The sequence below is a fragment of the Sorex araneus genome, chromosome 3, assembly GCF_027595985.1.
Source record: "Sorex araneus isolate mSorAra2 chromosome 3, mSorAra2.pri, whole genome shotgun sequence".
Taxonomy (NCBI): domain Eukaryota; kingdom Metazoa; phylum Chordata; class Mammalia; order Eulipotyphla; family Soricidae; genus Sorex; species Sorex araneus.
The window spans coordinates 61997064-62021997 of record NC_073304.1 but is presented as its reverse complement, the minus strand read 5'-3'; the positions used below and the strand labels follow the sequence as shown (position 1 = coordinate 62021997).

Here is a 24934-nt window from a genome sequence, read left to right as displayed (position 1 = left end):
TTGTTCTGCAATAGAGGATTTGCTCTTCATGTGCTCTGGGTTTGATTCTAGTCACCACAAAAACAAAAATTATGCAAATAAATGAAGCACTGCCTGTGAATGTACTCATATTAAAACACACACACACACACACACACACACACACACACACAGAAACAAAAGTTGGAGGTATCCAAAACTAACTCAGCTGTGTTTCACTGTATCATTGTATCACTATCATCCCATTGTTCATGGATTTGCTCGAGCAGGTGCCAGTAATGTCTCCATTCATTCCTGTCGCGTGCTAGTTTAGCCCGATGGCATATTGGGGTCTCTTTTCAGGGTCAGGGGAATGAGGACCGTCATTGTTACTGATTTTGGCATGTCGAGCATGCCCCGGGTAGCTTGCCAGGCTCTGCTGTGCAGGAAGCTGTATTTAAGAGATAAAAATAAGGAGCCCAGAGATAGCTCAATGATCTGGTGTGCTTGCTTTGTGTGCCGGAAAACCTGATTGGATCCCTCCTGGCACTTACACTGTCCCTTGAGCACTCTGGGACTAGATTCCGAGTCTTTCTGGGTGTTGCTCAAAAGCCAAAACCAAAACAAATGACAAAAAGATACCTAGTATAGAGGGTAGGGTGCTTACTTTGCATGTGGCTCACCCTGGCTTAATTCCTGGTACCCTATATGGTCTCCTGAGTTCACCAGGCATGATCTCTGAGCATAGAACCAGGAGTAAGACCTGAGTGCAGCTGGGTACCACCTCAATCCCCTGCCCTCCCCTCCCCTTGCAAAGATATATCTAAACAAAAAAAAAGAAAAAACTAGTTTTGTGATTATGTACAGAGAATCAATTTAATTGAATTTTGTGATCAAGTCAAAAGTATATTTATCAGGTTATTAGAATATTAATGATATTAATGAAGAGATTACAAAGAAATGGTGAAATATTAACCTTTGTTGGGCTTTAAAAATTAATACAATGATTTTTGCTTTGTTAAGACTTTATAAAGAACGATTAAGTCAGGTGGATGCAAAACTACAAGAAGTCATAGCCGGAAAAGCACCAGAATATTTGGAACCACTGGCAACTCTACAAGAGAACATGCAAATTCGGACAAAGGTAGCAGGTAGGCAAGTGAAATATTTTTTTCATTTAATAGAATATAAATTCTTTAATGGATCTAAAAGGGGTTGATTTGAAAGGTGTTGATGGTGCTGATTGTTAATAATATACAAATATATTTGTACTCATTATCGTATTTTATTATCAATCAGTCCATGATCATTTGTTTTTAACTTTTAGATTGTTTTGGGGCCACACCTGGGGTTGCTTGAGTGTTACTTCTGATTCAATGGGGTCACTCCTGATGATGCTCAGAGGGCCACGTGGTCCTAGGGATAGAACCCAGGGATCATGCATACAAAGTATGCACTCTGCCTATTGAACTATCTCTCTGGCCCACAATTATTGAAATAGCTTTTTGCTTTTCTTGGCTGCTGTGGGGGATCAAACAAAAGACCGCAATATTGTTGAGAAGAAATTTTTAATCACACTGTGAACAGTTAAAAAATCTTGATTTTTTTTCAGTAAGAGAAATAGTGTCATAACTTAATTTCCTATTAGATAAATTAATGTTCAATTTGAATAGGAGTAATAGGGACTTTTTAGTTTATATATTTTTTAAAATTTTGATTAGAATATTATAAAACGGGCTGGAGCGATAGCACACTGGGTAGTGCTTTTTCCTTGTACGCGGCAGACCCAGTTAGATTCCCAGCATCTCATATGGTCCCCCAAGCACCACTAGGAGTAATTCTTGAGTGCAGAGCCAGAAGTAACCCTTGTGCATTGCTGGGTGTGACCCAAAAAACAAAAATAATAATAATAATAATAATAATAATTTTTTGTTTGTTTGGGGACCACACTCAATGGTTCTCAGGGCACTTACTCCAAGCTCTGTGCTCACAGATCACTCCTGACAGAACTCAGGGGCCAGATAGGGTGCTGGGAATAAAACCCTGGGTTGATTGTGTGCAAGGCCTATCCTTTATATTATTTCTTCTGCCCCCCTGAATAATGTTTCCTTTTGATGGTCACTTACTTGTTTGTGACTATGGATAAATCAACATGCGCTATAGTTGCATGGTTAATGTTCAATTTTCTGCTTGTTACTGGAATTTGGCTTAATAACTGTGTCCTAAGGACTTATAATAGACGTATATAGATACCTAAAGATCACGTGATTTTTCATATTTATACTAAAAGTTAATTTTAATTAATGAGTATGTTTGTTGTTCTGGGGATACTAGTTGATCTCCATGTACTTGTTATGTAAATACCTATAGTATTGCTGATAACAATTCCTTTTTTGTACTAAATCTCCCTTACACATCAGTTTTATGCTTGAATACTAAGTAACTTAAGTATGTAAATGATATGACTTTATGTGGTGCTGTTTTTAAAAATTGGCTTTGCACACCATTAAAAATGAGCACATCCTTAATTTTTTTTGACATTCTGAAAGAGCTGAGACTCATTGGGTGTTTAGGAAATATTATGTGAGCCAGTGACTTCTGTGCTGGGGCTTCTTCAGGGGTTTCGATTGTGTAGAGTGAGTGGTATATATTGCTCATGGCAAAATTTCAGATGCTGTCTCTTTCTATGCATGAAAGAAATTAATTTCTAGGGCTACTTGTTGTGTCAGCTTTGGTAAATATATTTACTATTTCTCCATTGAAATATGTGCATGGCTCTGTTGGCTGTGTTGCACTCTTGTCTTGGAAAACTCTTTTGTGGATTCATCAACCTTGTAGATGAAATGTCCTGTTAGAAGTATGTGATCATCATAGATTTTATTACATTATCTGAAAAATCTAACTTTTAGAAACATTAAATTCTGAAAATATTCGTTTTTTATAAAAGGTGTCTTTGATGACTCTGGTATTCAGTTGTTACTTTGAGTGTATGTATATGTTTCGTAACACCACATACTCAAGTATTTTACTGAGTTTCCAGGGCTTATATTTCCTTACAAAGAGTTATTTTCATTTTTCTCATCTCATTTGTTCATATCAAACATTCCAGGGTAGTTTTTAGGAGACTGGGATATGAACTAAAATTTGCAGTGTAGTTTCTTTTCAACTCTTAAACTGTTTTTTTTTTTTAATATCTAGAATTTATTTATCTGGCTTTTTGGGTCACACTTGGCAGTGCTCAGGGATTATTCCTGGCTGTGCACTCAGGAATTACTCCTGGCAGTGCTTCAGATGCCTAGGATCAAACTTGGGTTGGTCACAGACAAGGCAAATGCCCTATCTGCTATACTATTGCTCTGGCCCCTTAAACTGGTTTTTAATCTTTTTTGATATATTTGTTTGATGTTTGGGGGCCACAGCCAAGAGCTACTCATGCTAAGGGTCCTTCCTGGCAGTAACTTGAGTCTATGCAAATCAAGTGCTGTACTACTACTCTTTAAGCCACCTACCCAGCTACTCAGCCTGGTATATATTTTCACTGAGCTGCTATTATTTTGTTTTTAAATACAAAGTTAGAAATAAGTTGTTAATTTCTTCCTAATTCACTTTTTATATGTAGTGAAGATGACTCTTGTAGGAAGAGATGAGGAAAAACTCCCCGTTGCTAACATAATCAGAGTAATTGTGTTTGGTTGCAGGAATCTATAGAGAGCTCTGCTTAGAATCTGTAAAGAACAAATATGAGTGTGAAATACAAGCATCTCGCCAGCATTGTGAGGTACTGTTATTTTGCTCAACTTTCAAGCTAACTTTATGTTTTCAAGCCTTTTCCAACTACAGTTTTTAAAAAAGTAAATAACACAAAAATGGTACTTTAGCTCATCATTTGTGTGATTTTTCTTTTTTCTTGTTTTTTGAATACAGTTTCACTGGAAGCTGTATTGGAAATAGAACACAAAGAAAGGATCATAGAAAAGAACCAAGTGAGATGATTCTAGAAGTTTTGCAAGTGTTACCTTAAAAGAATTTTGTAATGGTTGTCATCTGACATCACTGAAAATATTAGTATAATTAATGTAATATGCAAGTTAAGATTTAAGAATGCATCCAGTAGTAATGTTAGAATGTTAGATTATTTATTTATTTATTTACTTTTTTTGTTTTTGTTTTTGGATCACATCCATTGATGCTCAGGCCATAATTCTGGCTCTGCACTCTTGGTGGGGCTCTGGGGTCCATATGGGATGCTGGGGACGGAGCCTGGGTCTGCTTCATGTAAGGCGAGCCCCCTTCCCATGTCTTTTGCTCCAGCCCCTGTATTTGTTTCTGACTCACTAGATCTGGTTCCATATCTTTTTTGGAAGGGAGGTTTGCACTCCACTGGTGGAGCTCGGGGCCTATTCCTGACTCTGCTCCAGGGATCTCTCCTGGCATTACTCAGGGCACCATATGTGGTGTTGGAGATTGAACCCAGGTCAGCAGCATTTCAGGCCAGCACCTTAACTCCTGTACTGTCTCTCCAGCATTTATTTCCGTTACTTAAGGAAGAATTGTCCTTCCCTTACACGGGAAAAATACGTGTATTTTATGTACTATTTATTTTAAACATGGTTTTAATCACAGTGTTAATTTTGCAGATAACTTTTTTTTGTTTTTGAGCCACACCTGGTTATACTCAGGGCTTACTCCTGACTGCACTGAGGGATCACTCCTGACAGGCTTGGGAGATTAAAAGTGGTGCTGGAGATTGAATTTGGGGTCAGCTGCATGCAAGGGAAGTGCCCTTCATCCTGTACTCTCTCTCCAGCCCTGCAAATAACTTTCTATAAAGCTTAGACCGGGTTATAAATATACCAAGAGGACAAGTTCTATAACAATTCTGATCTTTAGTATATCCTATCTTTATATATTATTAAAATACTGAGTTGATAGGTTAAAAAATGAAGCTGCTTGCGTGATTTCTTGATTACAACTGAGATAAAACATCTTTTTGATATTTACTGACTGCTTGGATTTTTCTTTTCTAATAAGTGCCACTTCATGACTTGCCTTCCTGGTGAACTGTTTGTATATTCTGGATATAATTACTTTTTTTTTTTTAATGAATCACCGTGAGGTACAGTTACAGACTTACAAACTTCCGTGCTTACTTTTCAGTCATACAATGATTGAGTACCAGTCCCTCCACCAGTTCTCATTCTCCACCACCAATGTTTCCCAGTATGCCTCCCCCACCACCCCCCCACTCTCCACCCTCTGACTCCCCACCCCCCCTCCCCGCGCCCCCGAGCCTCTGTGGCAGGTGCATTCCCTTTTACCTCTCTCTCTTAGCTAACTCTTTAGTTTTAGGATGAGCTTCTTAGAACTGTCCCCCAGCCCCTACCCCCAATTCTAGCTTGGGTCCATGATCTCTTTTTCCCAAACAACGATTAAAATCATACGTCTAGTTTATTGATGTCAAGAAAATATCCTCCAGGAAACAATGGCTTCAGCATAATTTTACCTTGCTGGTTTCTAATATCTTGTTCTTTTTTTTGGGGGGGGGTACCCACACTCAGCAATGCTCAGAGGTTACTCCTGGTTCTGCACTCAGAAATTACTCCTGGCGGTGTTTGGGGGAACCATATGGGATGCCAGTGATTGAACCTGTGTCAGCTGTGTGCAAAGGCAAATGCTCTACCTGCTATACTATCTCTCCAGCCCCGTTTTTGTTTTTTGTTTTTTGTGTGTGTGTCTTTAGGGAAAGTTTTTTTTTTTTTTTTTTTTGCTTTTTGGGTCACACCCGGCGATGCACAGGGGTCACTCCTGGCTCATGCACTCAGGAATCACCCCTGGCGGTGCTCAGGGGACCATATGGGATGCTGGGATTCGAACCCGGGTCGGCCGCGTGCAAGGCAAACGCCCTACCCGCTGTGCTATCACTCCAGCCCCGGAAAGTTGTTATTTTCTTAAGAGTTTAACTATACCTTTAAAAGAATGTTTTTAGTGTTTTACCAGAATATCTGACTAGGTGGGATGGAAGTTCTTGTTTGTTTGGAAATGTCTGTACTATATTGTTAGAAATAAAAACCAATTAGGTATTGGTTTTAACTTATTGTTTGATTTTTTAAATGTCTAATTATAGTGTTATACCTATTACCTGAATAATCTGAAGATATTTGCCATTGATTCAGAGTAATTTAGACAAGAAATAAGGACATAAGGGTGAAAAGGTTTGGGAAGTGTGCTAGGATGTAGCTGAGTGATAGACACATATGCTTATCATATATGAACCGTGCATTTGAGCCCCAGGATTAAAACAAAATGAAAAGGAGCTCATATTTAAAATTTGTGTTGTTTATTTTATTCCTGTGGCGTATTCAATATGCTAAATACGGTAACAATAACAGGTTTCATTCCCCTGACCCTGAAAAGAGCCTCCAATAATTGGGAAAAACGAATAAGGAGAGGCTGCTAAAAATCTCAGGGCTGGGATGAATGGAGATGTTACTGGCGCCCTCGTGAGTAAATCGATGAACAATGGGATGACAGTGATTTGTGGCCCATTGTAGTCTTTATAACAAATTTATGGAGTAGGGGTTATCTTGGTTTTATGAGTTACTTGAGCTTCAGTGAAGTTAAGTCATTTGCTTAGGGTCATGAGCAACAAAACCTGGATCGAAATACTTTGATCATTAAGTCTTTCATGGAGTTTATCAAGTAAAACTGAACTTCATTATTTGAGACTTTTAAATAAATAGTTTATTCCCAAGTTCTATATGTGATACTCATAGGAGTAATTATGAGAAGCCAGGGAAATGGGGAGAAAGACATACATTACCAATGGACAGAATCCAAGTTTTATTAAGCAACAAATAGAATACAAGGACCAGAAACAGAAACTCAGTTGTGTTCATTCACGTTTGTATACAGAATATGGCAGAAAACTACAGAGGCAATTGAGGCAGCAGATGGTTTGTGTCAAATTAAGAAACTAACAATATGTCAGACACTGAGACAGGTGGAGATGCTTTATTTAGGTTTTCTCATTTAAGCTTCCCTACAGGGCCAAAGATGAAAATAAAGACTTAACAGCAGGTAATAGGTTCATGAGAGGAATTCCAGTTTGTGCTTATTATTCAGGTTGCATGATTTTCGGTGGTGTCGGTATCTGTGCTTGTGGTATACAGAGTGACAACTACACCAGACCCACCATTAAAATGGCAATATTCTTCCACCTCATCCCTCAGTCTCTTCTAATCGACTTGTCCCTCCTTTAGCCACCAGTAGGTAAACTCAGTTCTGTTCTTAGAGTTTACAGATTTGTTTGTTTTTTTTTTTTTTTTTGGTTTTTGGGTCATACCCGGCAATGCTCAGGGGTTACTCCTGGCTCATGCACTCAGGAATTACTCCTGGCGGTGCTCAGGGGACCATATGGGATGCTGGGATTCGAACCCGGGTGGGCCGCGTGCAAGGTGAACGCCCTACGTGCTGTGCTATTGCTCCAGCCCCCATGGATTTGTTTTTTATTGGTCTTTGTCATGCCTTGTTTCTAGATATCCCATATATGGATGAAATGCATGTTTTAAGTTTCTGTGTTAATTACCTTAACATAACTGCCAACCAAATTGCAGTGAACTGCAAGATTTTGTCTTACAGCTGGGTAGTATTCTATTGTGTATCATAGCACACTTTCTTTTTCTTTTTTTTTTTTAGCATTTAAAATTTTTTTTAATGAGTCACCATGAGATACAATTACAGACTTAGAAACTTTCATGATTACGTTTCAGTTATACAATGATCGAGTGCCTATCCCTCCACCAGCATAGCACACTTTCTTTACCACTCATCTGTTGTTAGCCACTTGTGTTTTTTCCTAATCTTGACCATTGTAAATAGCACTACAGTGAACGTAAGTGTGCATATATCAGTTTGAATTACTGTTTTTGTATTTTGGGGGACAGTTACCAAGGAGTGAAGGATTCTAGTTCTTGAGAAGATTAGAGAGCTCTTAAGGGCTCTGATCTTTTGATTGTATATTAATTTAATTATTTTTGTCCTGCTATAGCACTTGTATTATTTGAGAAGTCTAAAGAAGGAAACAGATTCTACCATAATTTACCAACAAGAAGTAATCATTGTTGTTAAGTAGGTGTATATATTTATAATTGTTTTCACATAATGGGTATGATTTTGTATATGTTAGAAGCAGCATTTCTTGGACATTCCAAAAAATAGCTCTAAAAATTTATTTTCTGGGCCTAATGTGTGTACATATTTATGAAGGTATAGGCCTGTTGTGATAAGCAGCAGTCTTCTCTCATTTTCAAATTTAACATCTTGATAGCAGTTATCCAACTCTTTTGACATTTGGAATTTGCTTCTGGAATTTGCTTTCATATTTCTGAATAATATTAGTTTTAGACATTGTTTTCTATTGTGGAAGTTGAGGATTCCATATTAGGTTCTGTCACCCCATTCTAATATTCTCATGTCCCTTTTCTTATTTATATTTGGGCTTCACCCAGTAGTGCTCAGTGCTCAGGGCTCCTGAATACCAAGTGGCCCTGTGCAGAGGGATAACTCCTGGTGGGCTCTGAGAGTCATATGTGTTGGTGGGGCTAGAACTCGGGTTGGCCACGTGCAAGGCAATTGCCTTACTAGCTGTGCTATCACTCCAGCCCCCATTTTTTTTTTTTTGGTAACCAAAGCAAAGAGTTTTTCTATGCTTAAGCTTTCCTTCTTATACAACTGTTTTTTTTGTTTAACCTTATAGTTAATAATTAAATTTTTATTTGCTTATCTTTTTGTTTTCTCTGTATTTATCTGCTCTTCCTAGAGATTTTGGAAGATCTATAAAGTCTCCCTAAATACTATTTTCTGTGTGATCATATGTATCAGATGATTCATCAATTCTATTTTCTTTAACCTTCCATCCTCATAGCAGCCCATCCACCTCAAATCCCCTTGCCTCTTCCAGTCTGCTATAGCCCCAGAATCTTCTGGGCCAACTGCAAGTCTTGTCTTCATGGGGAATTTGGTTTGAAAATCTTGGTCTACTAGGCCTCTCTAGTAGCTGACTGAGCCTTCATCACTTGGTACCTGTCTTCTGCCAAAGTGATTGGTTTGAAAGTGCAAGACAGAAACAACAGTTGTTTTATGACTTAGATTTCTGTCATATTCTATTGGTTAGAAGTGAGTTGCTAAGTTCAGCCTATGTTCAAGTAGAGGAATTATCAGTAGAAGGTGGGAATGTCAAAGATTTATTGGACTTTAAATTTTAAATATTTCATATAGTTCATGTCACAAAACATCTTGACTCTCTTTTATTATGGAATTCTAGGCGGCAGTGTTTCCCTAGAATTGAGGCTGTCCCTCAGTCTTCTAACTTTTCTGCTGTTATAAGAAACCTCTTCTTTTGGGAAACCTTCTTTTCTCTTCCTTTGTATGTGGTCTGTGCAGTTTTTGAATACATAGAACTATTCTGTATTCTTGATGCTGTGGAATAGCAAGATGATATACCTTAGTATGGGTCTCTTTTCATTCATTGTGATGAATAAATACTCAGAGGGACTTTGTATAGGGAAACTCTTTAGTTCTGGGAAATTTCTTAGATTTTTTTTAATGTTTTCTTCTTCATCATTTTCTGTTATCTTTTTTTGAAACTCTTACTGGACACAGAAACTTGCAAAATCTTAGAAATTTCTTACATTTTTGGGTTTTTTTCTTCATTTTTCCTTTTGTTCCTTTTAAGGAAGTCTTCAACTTTCTCTCCTATTCTTTGCTAAATATTTCCTGTTATATTTACTTTCCAAGAATACATATTGTTTTCTATATATTTTTTATAACATCTAGTTCCTTTTTTGTGTATATGGATATTCTTTTTAATATGGGTATGAAATAAAGTTTTAATTTGTCTTCATACTTACATTTTTAGTTACTAAGCAATAATATGCATATGTAAAAATTTATGTAGCCGGTACCCATTTAGTCGACTTTACTTTGCTCCTCATCGTGTGTATTGTTTAGTGTTCCTGTTATGAGCATCCTTTCAGATATAATTTTGATGGAGGTTTTTTCCCTAGTCTAAAATCTTCAATGTGTAAGTAACAGATAAAAGATTATCATTAAGGGCCTCATTAATTTTTTAAAAATTACTTTCCAAAGTGTTGAATTTGTTTATATACTCAACAGCAGCATTGTGAATTGTAATTGAATTAAAAACTTTGGTGATTTCAATTTTTTTTAATTTTCGGCCGTGTTTTAGGCCATACTTGGCAGTACTCAGGAGTAGGTAACTGCTGGCTCTGCACTCAGGAATCACTCCTGGTTGTGCTTGGGGGGACATAGGATACCCACCCCCACCCACCTCCACTCTCAAGATTACAGTTTTAAAAGAAGTTACTTATTGGGTTCATGTGCTTGAACCCTCTGAGCCATCTTCCTGGCTCTGTCACATTGTTTCGATTGTTTGATGGAAGGCTGCACTCTTCTTGATACATAACATTTCCCGGTATTAAGGCTGGACTATCTCATAAGACTTCACCAAAGGCAGGAGACAAGTGAAACAAAATAAGCATAGAGGTTAGCTTGCAACAAGATAATTTTTCAAGAGTGAGAGAGCTAAATTAAAGCTCTAGAACACGTACCTTGCATGCACTAGTCCCTGGATTTGATCCCTAGCAGGGATGGCCCTGGTGTCTCCCGAGCACTGTAGAGTGTATGGTCCTGGTAACCTCTAGATCTGCAGGACCCCAGAAGAATCACATCTACATAGGATTCCCTCTGTTCACTAAAAAATCATGCTTTTCTCTAGGAGATTAAATTTCAGACCTCTTTTACTTGCCTTTTTCTTTCTAGCTCATGACTTACCACATGACAAAAGCTGTCTCTTCCCTGTTACTCAGGGACTATTGAAGCATGTGTAAACTCTAAATTTCAAAACGTCAAGAGAGAACTTCAAGATTGACGCTGGGAATGATGCCTACAATGGATATGGCCTGTGTCTTCCACAAGAAATTATACCTAATGTATCCCCAAAGCCTCTATCAATGGTTAGATACAGCTCTATCTGAGCAGCCTAAGATCCTTACTAGATAATAGCATGTGATAGCTGGCTTGGGAGTCTGTCTAAAATTCTAAATATGATGAATCTATGTATTATACTTTATGCATGTTTTATGGCTTCAATTTATCTGTGTTTTTAAATCAAGTTATGCTGATTTACCATTGTTTATGATACTATTTCAGAAGCATGTGTATAATACTAAATCTTACCCTTAGCTGAAGTTCTAGTGTTTATAGATATTAAAACAATAGTTACTATTACATAAAACAATAATGGGATAGAATTAGTAAACATGAATTTTGTTCTGACCTGTAAAAACTGTCCTGTGTCTTTTAAGCAAGTCATTTAGTCTTTCTAGTGTTGAAAAATTTGGATACAATTAATTAATAATTTAATGATCTTGATTATAACTGGATTATTTGAAATGATTTTAAGACTTTTTTGTGTGTGTTTTTAAGTCATATTTTAATATGATACTGAGATACAAGTGAGGGATAAAAGCCTGATTATTGTTCCAATGAGAAAATATGCATTATTAAATGGAACATAGATCTTTAGGACAGGTTCTTCATTATGGTGGCAAGTAGAACCTCCTTATATTTCTTTTTTTTTTTTTTAGTCCTCCTCAGGCAGTGCTCAGGAATTATTCCTGGCTTTGCACTCAGGAATCACTTCTGGCCATTCTCAGGCGACCGTCTGGGATGCTGGAGATCACATTTAGGTGGACCTCATGCAGAGCAAGCCTCTTACCCTCTATAGTGTTGTTTTGCCCACCCCCCCTCTTTTGCTTTTTTTCCTTATGCTTTTAAAGTTGCTTTTATTATTTAAAAAGTATTTACCTTTCCCTCTGTTGTTGCTATTGTGATGGTTGGGGTGACACACTTGGTTGTAGAGCTTGTTTGGGGTTGCATACTGCTTTAGTTGTTTTCACCCACATGTTGGCAGTCTTACTCACTGAAGGTCCCACATGTACTTGTTTCTGAGGCTGAGGATCACAAAAAGCTTCCAGGATTACACTTGGCTATAAGGCAGTGCTAGGATCCAACTCACTGCCTTATGCCTGCAACAGTATCCAATATTTTAATAATCTATAAACACTAGAACTTCAGCTACTGGTATGATTTAGTATTATACTCACTGGGCTACATCCTTGGGTACTATTTAGAAAGTAAATACTTAGTTCTTCCTACATTTAAACTTAGATATTCTTAACATACTTGCATATAGTTTGTTGGATAATTAGATTATATATTTTCTAGTTTCCTAAATATTGTACACATTTGACATTTCATCTCTAAAACTTTTAAGTTGAATTTTAAAAAGCAAACAAATACTGTATGTTAAGGTATTTGAAGAAGAAGTTACTTAATACTCTTGGTTAGGAAAGGCCAATATTTTCCTCTCTACTTATGTATAATCTATTTGTATTTTTTCTTTAGAGTGAAAAGCTTTTGTTATATGATACTGTCCAGAGTGAACTAGAGGAGAAGATAAGAAGACTTGAAGAGGACAGGCACAGCATTGATATTACATCGGGTAATGGGAATGATGTGATCGTGTTTAAGTCATTCTGAATTTTTGATTTGCTGTTGTGAGTTACAACATTGTAGCCTTTAATGTAAGGGTGAGCCTTCTAATTTAATAGAACTGTTATTATTGTTTGATTTGAACTCACATTTCAGAAAGTTAGAAAATAGACATATAAAAGAAATTACATAGTAGTACAACAGGAACAATGAAAAGAGTATACTAGGAAAATAATAATAATATAATTAAATTAGAAATGGAAGATAGCCTCTTCATATGTTATTTCTCTTTGAGTCTTGAAAGATTTTCATGTACACAAAGGAATAAGTAACTTTTTTGCTACCACACAGACTAGGGTAAATGGATAAAAGTGACGCGGAGTCAGCTTTTTGTTTCAGAAAACATTAGAATTAGATAAGTATAAAATTTGCTTTCTCATGGGGGATTATGGAAGGAATTTCTACCAGTGAACTGTCATAATTCTTGCAAATGAAATTATTTTGTATAAATTTTGTTTCCCTGGTATAGTGTTTGCGTAAGTAGATGAAACAAGCTAAGCTCTAATGCTAATGTTTCATCACCTACTGTTTGGGTTACTTTAGGTTTTTAAAATTGGCCTCTTGGTTTGTAAAATGGCAACAGTAAACACCTCAGAGATAGATTTGAAGATAAGATGAGAAAGTACATGTTACTTATATTTAATAAAATGCCTGACAAAGACCAGAGAGATAAAACAGGTATAGAAGAGCATGCAAAGGAAGCAACATACCCTTGTTCCATCCTGGTGCCACTCTGGTACCACTGGGAATGACCTCTAAGCACAGAGTTGGGGATGGACGACCCCAACCTGCACTCCCCCCCCAGCACTGCCAGGTATGGCTCCAAGTTCGTCCCCCAAACAAAAGCAAACAATGAGAGAAAAGTAGAGTGTCTGACATATGTTTATTGGTATTAGTCATTAAGTGCCAGGTTGAGTTTTATTTTCATGAAGAAGAAAACTTTAGATGTATAGCTATTCATGAATTGGTTATACATAGGTGTATGTGTATATACAAATAGTTGCCTATGAAATCTCACTATCACGAACAATATGTATGTATATGTAAATATATACATATATGCTTATGTATACATATACCATTTTACTTCCCTTACTTCCCTTCACTTTCCAGAAATATGCTAACATTTAATTTTATTTACTTGCCAGAGCTGTGGAATGATGAACTTCAGTCAAGAAAAAAGAGGAAGGATCCATTCAGCCCTGACAAAAAGAAGCCAGTTGTTGTTTCAGATATCCTTTTCAAATTTTTCTTGCTTTCTATTTTGCTCTCACATAATTTTGTATTGTATATACCTTTGTAGCTTTTAATTGGTACACAGATTTTGTTTGTATGATCCCATAGTAAGCAAAAAATCATTTATGAAACTAATTTAAGGCAAAAGGGTATAATTTAGATTCTGCAGAGTAAGAGAAGAAAATCAGTCATGATCTCAACTTTGAAAGTCAGTATGGCTTCATACTTCATGAGGATTTTGATTTGAAATAAATGCTTGGTGTGTGGCATTCTTCTTTAATTTTCATATACATAACATCTTTTATATTCCTGCTATTGAAATATCTTTAAATTAAATTAGTATGTGCATTATGGTCTTGGAATTCTCTGTGGTAACTTCTCCTTGCTTCTTTTTCCTCCCTGACTCAAACAATGTTTAGGTTGGAGATGTATCTTATAATCAGTGGTATTGTAGAAGTAGGAGTGTAAGGTTATAGTGCCAGGGATATAGATGAAATTGTAGCACACTTGCCAGTGCCGTAACATGACAATGACAATAGTGAAAGAGTGGTTTTAGAATGTGAAATAGGGGCTGGAATGATAGCACAGTGGTTAGGGCATTTGCCTTGCACGCGGCTGACCCAGGTTTGATTCCAGCATCCCATGTGGTCCCCTGAGTACTACCAGGGGTAATTCCTGAGTGCAGAGCCAGGAGTAACCCCTGTGCATCTCCGGGTGTGACCCAAAATAGAATGTGAAATAGTGGAATACGTTTATCCAGGTGCTAAGTTTTTAAGCTAAAGAATTATTTGAGGTCAGAACTTATGCTCTTACAGGAAATGTAGTAAAAGGGGGAAATGCCTAGATCACCAGTGTTTAGAGAAGTGAAGGATAGAGCAGAAAAGAAATCAAGGGGGGAGGAAGAGAACGGGAAGTAATGGATGAAGAGGCATCAGAGTGTTATGGGTGAATAGTATAGCCATATATCCCGAACACAGACTCAGCAACACTGAAAACATGAGATCGAAGCTGCAACCTCTGAAACTTTGTAATGTGACTGTCAGATTGACAGGCGGGGATGGGTGAGGGTTGGGTGGAGGGAATAGATGAACACTGGTGGAGGGAAGTTGACCCTGGTGGTAGGATAGGTGTTGAAATATTGTATGTCTAAAACCCAACTATCAATAACTGTAAATCACAGTTCTTTAAATTGAAAAAAGAATTCAACCTCTTACAGTCTTTTTGAAGACTAAATTGAAGCCAGAATTTAGCATACCAAAAATTATAATCAGAAATTATTGCATTATCTGGAAAACAAATTTGAAAATAGAATTTAGACTGTGATGAACTTATCACTAAACTGACCTTGACCTTTCAACGTCCATATATAGTCTATATGCTGCAAGATCTTGATATTCTTGAAGACTGGACAACAATTAGAAAGGTATGATTAAAAGATAGTAGAATACAGGTGTATTATATTTGTAAAGCCTATTTTTAAAGATTTGATTTTTTACTAATACATCAAAATATGATCATTGCAAATTTGCTTTGCTTTGCAGGGGTAATTGATACTAAAACTTAACAGTCCATTGCAAAACTACTTTAAGAGACAGTTTAACAGTTTGATTGCAAGTTTTCTGTAAGAATGCAATAATTTATGTAAAAGTATTTATTTTGGTTGCTGAAACATAAATAAAACTATCTTGTGCCTGGTCCATGACCCAGTCCTGACTTCCAGAAGATACTCAGTAAATATTTGCTGACAGAATGAAAATGAATAATTGAATCTTTACTATATGTTTTACACTTTACACTCTATCACTAAACATTCAAGAGTTATCAACAGGTTGTCTGTGCTAGTTTGAAAGACTTATTTTCCTTACTAAGTTTTTCTGTTTTCAGAAACTTGTTAATTTAGGGCTGAAATGATTTTAGGCATTGACCACATCTCTAGGAGAAATTGTTGTTTATATATATTCTTTATGGTCTTAGTAACAATTTATTAGAACATCCAGAGGTTGTATTTCACTGCTTGTTATTAAGCTTATCAGTAATGTTTTATATTAGGTTCCAAAATAGTCTATGAACTCAAGACAACTTCCTTTTTCCTCTTTTTTTTAAATTAAGGCGATGGCTACATTGGGTCCTCACAGAGTGAAAACAGAACGTAAGTCACTCAGTCTGTTTGGAGACCTTTTCTGTGAAGGTTTGAACCATTGAAGTTAGATGTTCTACACACTAAAGAGTTCCCCATTAGTGGTTTATATCAGTGAACATTCTGCCTCGAACTATAAGAAATTTTAGATTCTTTGCTTTATTTTAAAATTTCAAGATTCCTAAATGTGGTATATTCCTTCTTTGTTTTAGCTGTATTATTTTTTAAAAGCATCTATAATTAATTTTTGGGGGCGGGGCACACCCAGCAATGCTCAGAAACCAGTTACTCCTGCCTCTGCACTAAGGAATTACTCCTGATGGTGCTTGCAGGACCACATAGGATGCCAGGGATTGAACCTGTTAGCTGTCCAAGGCCCTACCCACTGGGCTGTCTCTCCAGCCCCTATGTTCTTACTGCTATTAAGAGACGAATGATTTAATTAAATTATGTTGGTGGTCACATCCTATGGTACTCAGGGACTCTTTTGGCTCTGTGCTCAGGAGTAACCTTTGGTTTGCCCTGCAGAGCACTATTCAGTGCCAGGGATTGAAACAGCGTCAGCCAAAGTGGCTGTATGTAAGGCAGTTGCCTTACCTTTTATACTATCATTCCAGTCTTGGAAGGTCGATTTTCAGAAAACATATTTTGGATGTTAAAAAGAGGAATGTTTAGGATCGGAGAGTTAGTACTGGGGTAAAGTTGTTGCATGTGGCCCAGTTTGATGCCCAGCACGGCATAGGATCCCCGAGCTTGCTGCTATAGCCCTGGTGGCATCCAGATACTACCAGGGAGGCCCTGCTGATCCCTGACACAAAGGGCCCAGCACTGTGTTCATGGGCGCTAGCATTGAACATCTTGAATAAAATTCAAGAATCACTGGGCATGGCCCTTGCATTCCTCCGGAGCACAGCTTGTAGGTTCCTCTCAGTGACAAAAAAAAAAAAAAAAAAAAAAAAGAACTGAGAAACAGGCATGATGATTGAGGAAGGCCTCTCTAAGTGCAAACATTTGAATGTTACAGAGATACCTGCTTTGTGATGTACTTTTGACAGTATTTCTTTCTCCGCATGTGTTTATATGGTTAGTACCAGACCAACTTCTAGGATTTAAAATGGAAAGTTCTACTTAGGAAATTTCCTCTTAAGAATCAAATGCCTTGAGAACTCTTGGAATATGTACTAAACTCTACTTCTTTGGAAGTATTAGATATCTATTGGGAAGAAAATAGTAAATAAATAGATAAAATTTTCAGTGCAAATAAGACAATTGACATTTGAAATTTGGTTAAAAGTATGCACTAGTAACTGATGTACCTTTTTCTGTTAGCATTTATATAACAGATTTATGATGCTTGTTTAGCTTTGTTTAGTAGTTTTAGAAGAACAGTGAATTTCATTATTTGTAAAACATGCATTGGGGAGATAATCCAGTAGCTCAGGGGGCTGTAGCATTTACTTTCTTGCAGGTTTGATTTCCAGCATCACATGGTCTCCCAAACACTGCCAGGAGCCGGCCCTGAGCATCTAGTGGGGAGTAGCCCCAGAGCACTGCCAGGTGTGACCCAAAAGACAAAACTCAAAAACAACAACAACAGAAGGAAAAGTAAGAAATTAACTTCCTTATGAGATTTTGGTCTTTTATCTAATATGTATCTTTGGTGCTTTTTTTTTTTTTGCATAATAGATTGGTGTTAAATTTTTTTGTTGTTGTTTATTTGGTTTTTTTTTTGTTTGTTTTGGGATAAAAGCCGCCTGTGCTCAGGGCTTATATTTCTGGCTCTGTACTCAGGAATAACTCCTGGCAGTGCTCAGGGAACCATATATGCTGAGGATTGAACCCAGGTCAGTAGCATGTAAGGCAAGTGCCTTACCTGTTTCGCTACTTCTCCAGTCTCAGGTTTAATTATTATTGTTGTTTTTTTTTTGGCTTGGGGACACACCCAGCTATGATACAGGGTTATTCCTGGCTCTGCACCCAGGCATTACTCCTAGCAGTGCTTAGGAGACCATATGGGGTGCTGGGGATTGAGCCTGGGTTGACTGTGTGTAAGGCAAGCACCCTATCTCCTGATCTATAGCTGTAGCCCACAAAGTTAATTTTTAACTTTTTAAGAATGAAAGAGTTCGGCACTTGGGTTCTCCTAACACTGCGTAATTAATTTAACAGTTTTTGATCTTATCACTCCAGCACCCGTGAAACTGGAAAAGCATTTGCACAGTGCTAGATCTGAAGAGGGAAGATTATATTATGATGGTGAATGGTATATACGTGGACAAACAATATGTATTGATAAAAAAGATGAATGTCCTACAAGGTAAAAGCCATTATCATTTTAGTGTTGCTCAGTATTAGAGTTTACATCATGTCAATAAATATTGCTTTTATAAAATTTTTACTGTAACATAGTATGAATGTGGTTAAAAAATATGAAATAGCATTGAAGTGGAATAAACACAAGTCTATTTTGAAAATATTTTCATGTTGGGACCAGAGTGATAGTACAGCAGGTGGGCGTGTGCCTTGCATGTAGCCAATCTGGGTTTGATTTCCAGCATCTCATAAGGTTCTCCAAGCACTGCCAGGAGTAATTCCTGAGTGCAGAGCCAGGAGTGACCCCTGGGCTCTGCTGCCTGTGACCCCCAAACAAAACAAATCAAAAATAAGAAATACATGATGTTTGCATGTATTTCTGTGCAAACATCAGAAGTGTCAAAAACTTATACAAGTAACAGGTAATTTGACACTGGAAAGTAGGGATTGGTATTTGGGATATATTTTATAACCAAGGTTGATCAGAGCTGGAGTAATAACTATATGTGTAGTGGTTATACCTTCACTGTCTTGTAGTAGGATGAGGTAGAGTAGGAAAAATATTGTTCATTTAACAGTTATGATAGAAAGCTCTAACTATAAATAACTCTGTAATTCATGGTGCTTTAATAAAGTATAATTGGGGGGAGGGGAGAAAAGCAATATTGCGGGGTCTAAAGAGTTAGCATAGCAAGTAGGGTATTTATTGTGTATGCAGTTGACCCTGGTTTGATTCCTGGCACCTCATATGGCCCTTCATGCACCACCAGAAGTAATTCAGTGTAATTAGAAGTAATGATTGCAGAGCCAGGAGTAACCTTGTGCACCGTCAGGGTGTAACCCCCAAACAACAACAACAACAAAGTAAGATTTGCCAGCAGTATTAAGAGAAAGATTACATTAAAAACATTTTTTGGGGGTGGGCCACACCCATCGGTGCTTGTAGTTAACTCCTGACCCTCTACTCAGGCATCGCATCTGGTGGGGCTTGGGAGACCATATAAGGTGCTGGGGATTGAAACTTTGTATGCAAGGCAAATGCCCTACCCCTGTACGATGGCTCTGGCCCTGAGAAATGAGCTTATGAAGTGTTGCTGCTTGTATTTTTTAAAGAATGCTGTACTGGTAGTTCAGTTCTCTAGGAAATGACAATTGCATTCTTGGGTCTAATCTTGTAGTCCAGGTATTTTGGTTATAGCTAGTATGCTAAAGCAAATGAAGGAGGTATGTTGTTATTTGTTCATTCATTTATTCTTTTTTTTCTTTTAGTGCTGTAATTACAACAATTAACCATGATGAAGTTTGGTTTAAGAGACCTGATGGAAGCAAATCTAAGCTTTACATTTCACAGCTACAGAAAGGAAAATACTCAATTAAACATTCGTAATCATGATTTAAGTGTTATCTAAACCTACCAACTATGATGTGCCATGGGAGTAAAAAATGTATTCAGTAACTTAATATTCTCATCAAGTCATGAGAGACTGTGTATTTGTAGGTAATACTTGAGGTAGAGCTCATATTGGTATGTTATTAAAAGATATGGTAATAAAAGTTTAATCAGGATCATACTTTTATTTGCCATTAGGTTCAGTGGCAACAGATATATATGGTAGGGTTTTTTAATTAAATTTTTTTCTTTGTTTTTTAAAAACATCATGCAAGTCTTTTTTTTTTAATCTCTAATGAGTTATGTTGCTAAATGGTTACATTGATCAGCAATTTTTTTGATTTTCCATATCTTTGTCACTTATCAAGTATTTGTAAATAAGCCTGATAAAATGTTTCCTATGAATTGTTTGTATTAGTCCATTAGTGTTAAATCAGAATTGAAAATTAAACATTTATGTGAGTATGTACATATGGCATCATCAGCTTATTTAGAACTGATGGCCTTATCTTACAATCTTGTTTTACCCCAAATCAAGCTGTTGGATTTGAAAGCTAAAAGGAGCACTTTTGTAGAATAGCAGCTTTCCTTTTCCTCTTCCTTGATTGTATGGTGGTGACCTATTTTTACAAATTATATGTAATGTTAATTAGTAAAATCAGTGTCAAGTAATAACATGCTTCTACATGTATTTCCTGTGACTTTTTTAGAGGGCAGGCATTTAAGCCTGGTATTTATGATGCAGTAAGTGGTGAACAGTGACTGACAGTATTGTGGTGCTTGCTCTACATGTCTGAATTTTTTTTTTTATTGAAGCAGATTTTTAATAAGCATTTCCAGAGGTAAAACTAGGTTCTTAATTCTAATTTTATTCCCAGGGAAAAATAAGAAGGAATAATTTCCTTGAGTATACCCCCAAATTAATTAAAAAAAAAAATCCTTGGCATTTTTACACTTTAAGGCCTCTTGGTGCAATTTTGAAAGTTTTGGGTTTTCTTCCCTAGCTACATTCAGAATTAATTTCTAAACCCTCAGGAACAGTACAAAGAATTGAAACCCTCAATATGGCAGCAATTGGCTGTCATATATATTAGGGTATAACCAAATCAAGTATTCCTGGTGGTGTTTGTGCACTTTAGTTTCTGTTGAAATGAGACTTAAAGAATGAGATCTACTTATTAACACACAGGGCAGGACTATTTGCATTATTCCGTTTATTTTCTTACTATTTTACCTCTGCAAATACCTTCTGTGCAGATCACTACTTCATAGTTGCCAAATGTTAAAAATGTTTGACTTATGAAATTCATTTATCAGCAAAGTTAAATACTTTGTTCTGTTTCTGATTATAAATTCAGCAAATGTATATAATGTCATGATTGGATAGTATTTGACAGACTTATGTATACAATGTTTCATAAGCATTTTTAATAAGATTTGTATTTTTAAATTTAGTATATAATAAAAATGTGTTTCCGTGTCATTTATAGTGTCTTGAACTACTTGGACATAAGTTTTGATGATTCTTTTGGTTTTTATTTGTTTTTTTTTTTTTTTTAATTTTTATTAAATCACCATGTGGAAAGTTACAAAGTTCTCAGGTTTATATGTCAGTTATACAATATTCAAACACCCATCCCTTCACCAGTGCCCAAATTCCACCACCAGAAACCCCAGTTTACCCCCCGCCCCCATCCCCTACCCCCTACTGTATAACTAATGAATTTCACTTCATTTTTTCTTTACCTTGATTACATTCCATAATTCAACACAAAACTCACTATAGTTGACATAACTCTCTCTCTCTCTTTTTTCTCTTTTTCCTTTTCCATTTTTTTTTTTTAATTTTTCCTCCTCATCCCCCTTCCTGCGCCTCATAGTATGGTGTACTCCACGCCACGTTGGCCAGCGTGGGGCTTTTGCTTAGCTCATAGTCCAGAGGTGTCTGTTACATTAAGAACCTTCAATATTTCAACAAAAACTTACTGTTATTATTTGGAGTTTCCCCCCCAAGTCTGACCTGTTCAAATGGAACCCTTTCACATTGATGACAATTATAAATGTTAAGTCCGCGCGGTTTTGGATTTCTGTATAAAGTCCTGGGAAAATTCTGCCAGAAATTACATATTTCCTCCGTTAGCCGGTGTGGGGCAAAGGCTTAATTCACAGTCTCCATACATGGGTGCAGGCACTTGCTGGAACCCCAATTCCTAAAGCTGTCTCTGGTTCCCGCTTGTTCCACATCCACCGGCTCTGCAGGGGCATGGGCGCCCGGGCCGAAAACCCGGCCGGCCGGAGCCGAGCACGGGCCCGACTAGGGCTGGCTCTGTATCCTGCGGCTGTTTCAAGTTCAAAGCACACATTTTTTTTTTTTTTTTTCCGCGCCACCAAGTTCGTACCTTCTCACCGGACCCACAAAATGTCGGACTCCACGCCTTCTCCCGGAGGGGAGAGAGACCAAGAAGGAAGGTTCTTTCCTCCGTTAGCCGGCGTGGGGCAAAGGCTTAATTCACAGTCTCCATACATGGGTGCAGGCACTTGCTGGAACCCCAATTCCTAAAGCTGTCTCTGGTTCCCGCTTGTTCCACATCCACCGGCTCTGCAGGGGCATGGGCGCCCGGGCCGAAAACCCGGCCGGCCGGAGCCGAGCACGGGCCCGACTAGGGCTGGCTCTGTATCCTGCGGCTGTTTCAAGTTCAAAGCACACATTTTTTTTTTTTTTTTTTTCCGCGCCACCAAGTTCGTACCTTCTCACCGGACCCACAAAATGTCGGACTCCACGCCTTCTCCCGGAGGGGAGAGAGACCAAGAAGGAAGGTTCTTTCCTCCGTTAGCCGGCGTGGGGCAAAGGCTTAATTCACAGTCTCCATACATGGGTGCAGGCACTTGCTGGAACCCCAATTCCTAAAGCTGTCTCTGGTTCCCGCTTGTTCCACATCCACCGGCTCTGCAGGGGCATGGGCGCCCGGGCCGAAAACCCGGCCGGCCGGAGCCGAGCACGGGCCCGACTAGGGCTGGCTCTGTATCCTGCGGCTGTTTCAAGTTCAAAGCACACATTTTTTTTTTTTTTTTTCCGCGCCACCAAGTTCGTACCTTCTCACCGGACCCACAAAATGTCGGACTCCACGCCTTCTCCCGGAGGGGAGAGAGACCAAGAAGGAAGGTTCTTTCCTCCGTTAGCCGGCGTGGGGCAAAGGCTTAATTCACAGTCTCCATACATGGGTGCAGGCACTTGCTGGAACCCCAATTCCTAAAGCTGTCTCTGGTTCCCGCTTGTTCCACATCCACCGGCTCTGCAGGGGCATGGGCGCCCGGGCCGAAAACCCGGCCGGCCGGAGCCGAGCACGGGCCCGACTAGGGCTGGCTCTGTATCCTGCGGCTGTTTCAAGTTCAAAGCACACATTTTTTTTTTTTTTTTCCGCGCCACCAAGTTCGTACCTTCTCACCGGACCCACAAAATGTCGGACTCCACGCCTTCTCCCGGAGGGGAGAGAGACCAAGAAGGAAGGTTCTTTCCTCCGTTAGCCGGCGTGGGGCAAAGGCTTAATTCACAGTCTCCATACATGGGTGCAGGCACTTGCTGGAACCCCAATTCCTAAAGCTGTCTCTGGTTCCCGCTTGTTCCACATCCACCGGCTCTGCAGGGGCATGGGCGCCCGGGCCGAAAACCCGGCCGGCCGGAGCCGAGCACGGGCCCGACTAGGGCTGGCTCTGTATCCTGCGGCTGTTTCAAGTTCAAAGCACACATTTTTTTTTTTTTTTTTTTCCGCGCCACCAAGTTCGTACCTTCTCACCGGACCCACAAAATGTCGGACTCCACGCCTTCTCCCGGAGGGGAGAGAGACCAAGAAGGAAGGTTCTTTCCTCCGTTAGCCGGCGTGGGGCAAAGGCTTAATTCACAGTCTCCATACATGGGTGCAGGCACTTGCTGGAACCCCAATTCCTAAAGCTGTCTCTGGTTCCCGCTTGTTCCACATCCACCGGCTCTGCAGGGGCATGGGCGCCCGGGCCGAAAACCCGGCCGGCCGGAGCCGAGCACGGGCCCGACTAGGGCTGGCTCTGTATCCTGCGGCTGTTTCAAGTTCAAAGCACACATTTTTTTTTTTTTTTTTCCGCGCCACCAAGTTCGTACCTTCTCACCGGACCCACAAAATGTCGGACTCCACGCCTTCTCCCGGAGGGGAGAGAGACCAAGAAGGAAGGTTCTTTCCTCCGTTAGCCGGCGTGGGGCAAAGGCTTAATTCACAGTCTCCATACATGGGTGCAGGCACTTGCTGGAACCCCAATTCCTAAAGCTGTCTCTGGTTCCCGCTTGTTCCACATCCACCGGCTCTGCAGGGGCATGGGCGCCCGGGCCGAAAACCCGGCCGGCCGGAGCCGAGCACGGGCCCGACTAGGGCTGGCTCTGTATCCTGCGGCTGTTTCAAGTTCAAAGCACACTTTTTTTTTTTTTTTTTTTCCGCGCCACCAAGTTCGTACCTTCTCACCGGACCCACAAAATGTCGGACTCCACGCCTTCTCCCGGAGGGGAGAGAGACCAAGAAGGAAGGTTCTTTCCTCCGTTAGCCGGCGTGGGGCAAAGGCTTAATTCACAGTCTCCATACATGGGTGCAGGCACTTGCTGGAACCCCAATTCCTAAAGCTGTCTCTGGTTCCCGCTTGTTCCACATCCACCGGCTCTGCAGGGGCATGGGCGCCCGGGCCGAAAACCCGGCCGGCCGGAGCCGAGCACGGGCCCGACTAGGGCTGGCTCTGTATCCTGCGGCTGTTTCAAGTTCAAAGCACACATTTTTTTTTTTTTTTTTTTCTGCGCCACCAAGTTCGTACCTTCTCACCGGACCCACAAAATGTCGGACTCCACGCCTTCTCCCGGAGGGGAGAGAGACCAAGAAGGAAGGTTCTTTCCTCCGTTAGCCGGCGTGGGGCAAAGGCTTAATTCACAGTCTCCATACATGGGTGCAGGCACTTGCTGGAACCCCAATTCCTAAAGCTGTCTCTGGTTCCCGCTTGTTCCACATCCACCGGCTCTGCAGGGGCATGGGCGCCCGGGCCGAAAACCCGGCCGGCCGGAGCCGAGCACGGGCCCGACTAGGGCTGGCTCTGTATCCTGCGGCTGTTTCAAGTTCAAAGCACACATTTTTTTTTTTTTTTTTCCGCGCCACCAAGTTCGTACCTTCTCACCGGACCCACAAAATGTCGGACTCCACGCCTTCTCCCGGAGGGGAGAGAGACCAAGAAGGAAGGTTCTTTCCTCCGTTAGCCGGCGT

At 39.3% G+C, this 24934-nt stretch overlaps 1 protein-coding gene across 2 annotated transcripts in view; it reads left to right on the top strand.

The window, feature by feature from the left end:
- BRMS1L (BRMS1 like transcriptional repressor) overlaps nt 1-21150 on the top strand; it is a 31820-nt gene extending 10670 nt beyond the window's left edge. The window contains exons 3-10 of one of the 2 annotated variants that reach the window (XM_055133601.1): nt 982-1109; nt 3657-3736; nt 12445-12541; nt 13740-13823; nt 15186-15250; nt 15937-15976; nt 18134-18281; nt 19547-21150. In XM_055133601.1, coding sequence (XP_054989576.1) covers nt 982-1109; nt 3657-3736; nt 12445-12541; nt 13740-13823; nt 15186-15250; nt 15937-15976; nt 18134-18281; nt 19547-19664 — 760 coding nt within the window. In that variant the 3' untranslated portion in view covers nt 19665-21150. The remainder of the gene's footprint in view (nt 1-981; nt 1110-3656; nt 3737-12444; nt 12542-13739; nt 13824-15185; nt 15251-15936; nt 15977-18133; nt 18282-19546) is intronic. The other variant, XM_055133602.1, reaches the window with a different exon arrangement.
- The last annotated feature ends 3784 nt before the right edge of the window (nt 21151-24934 follow it).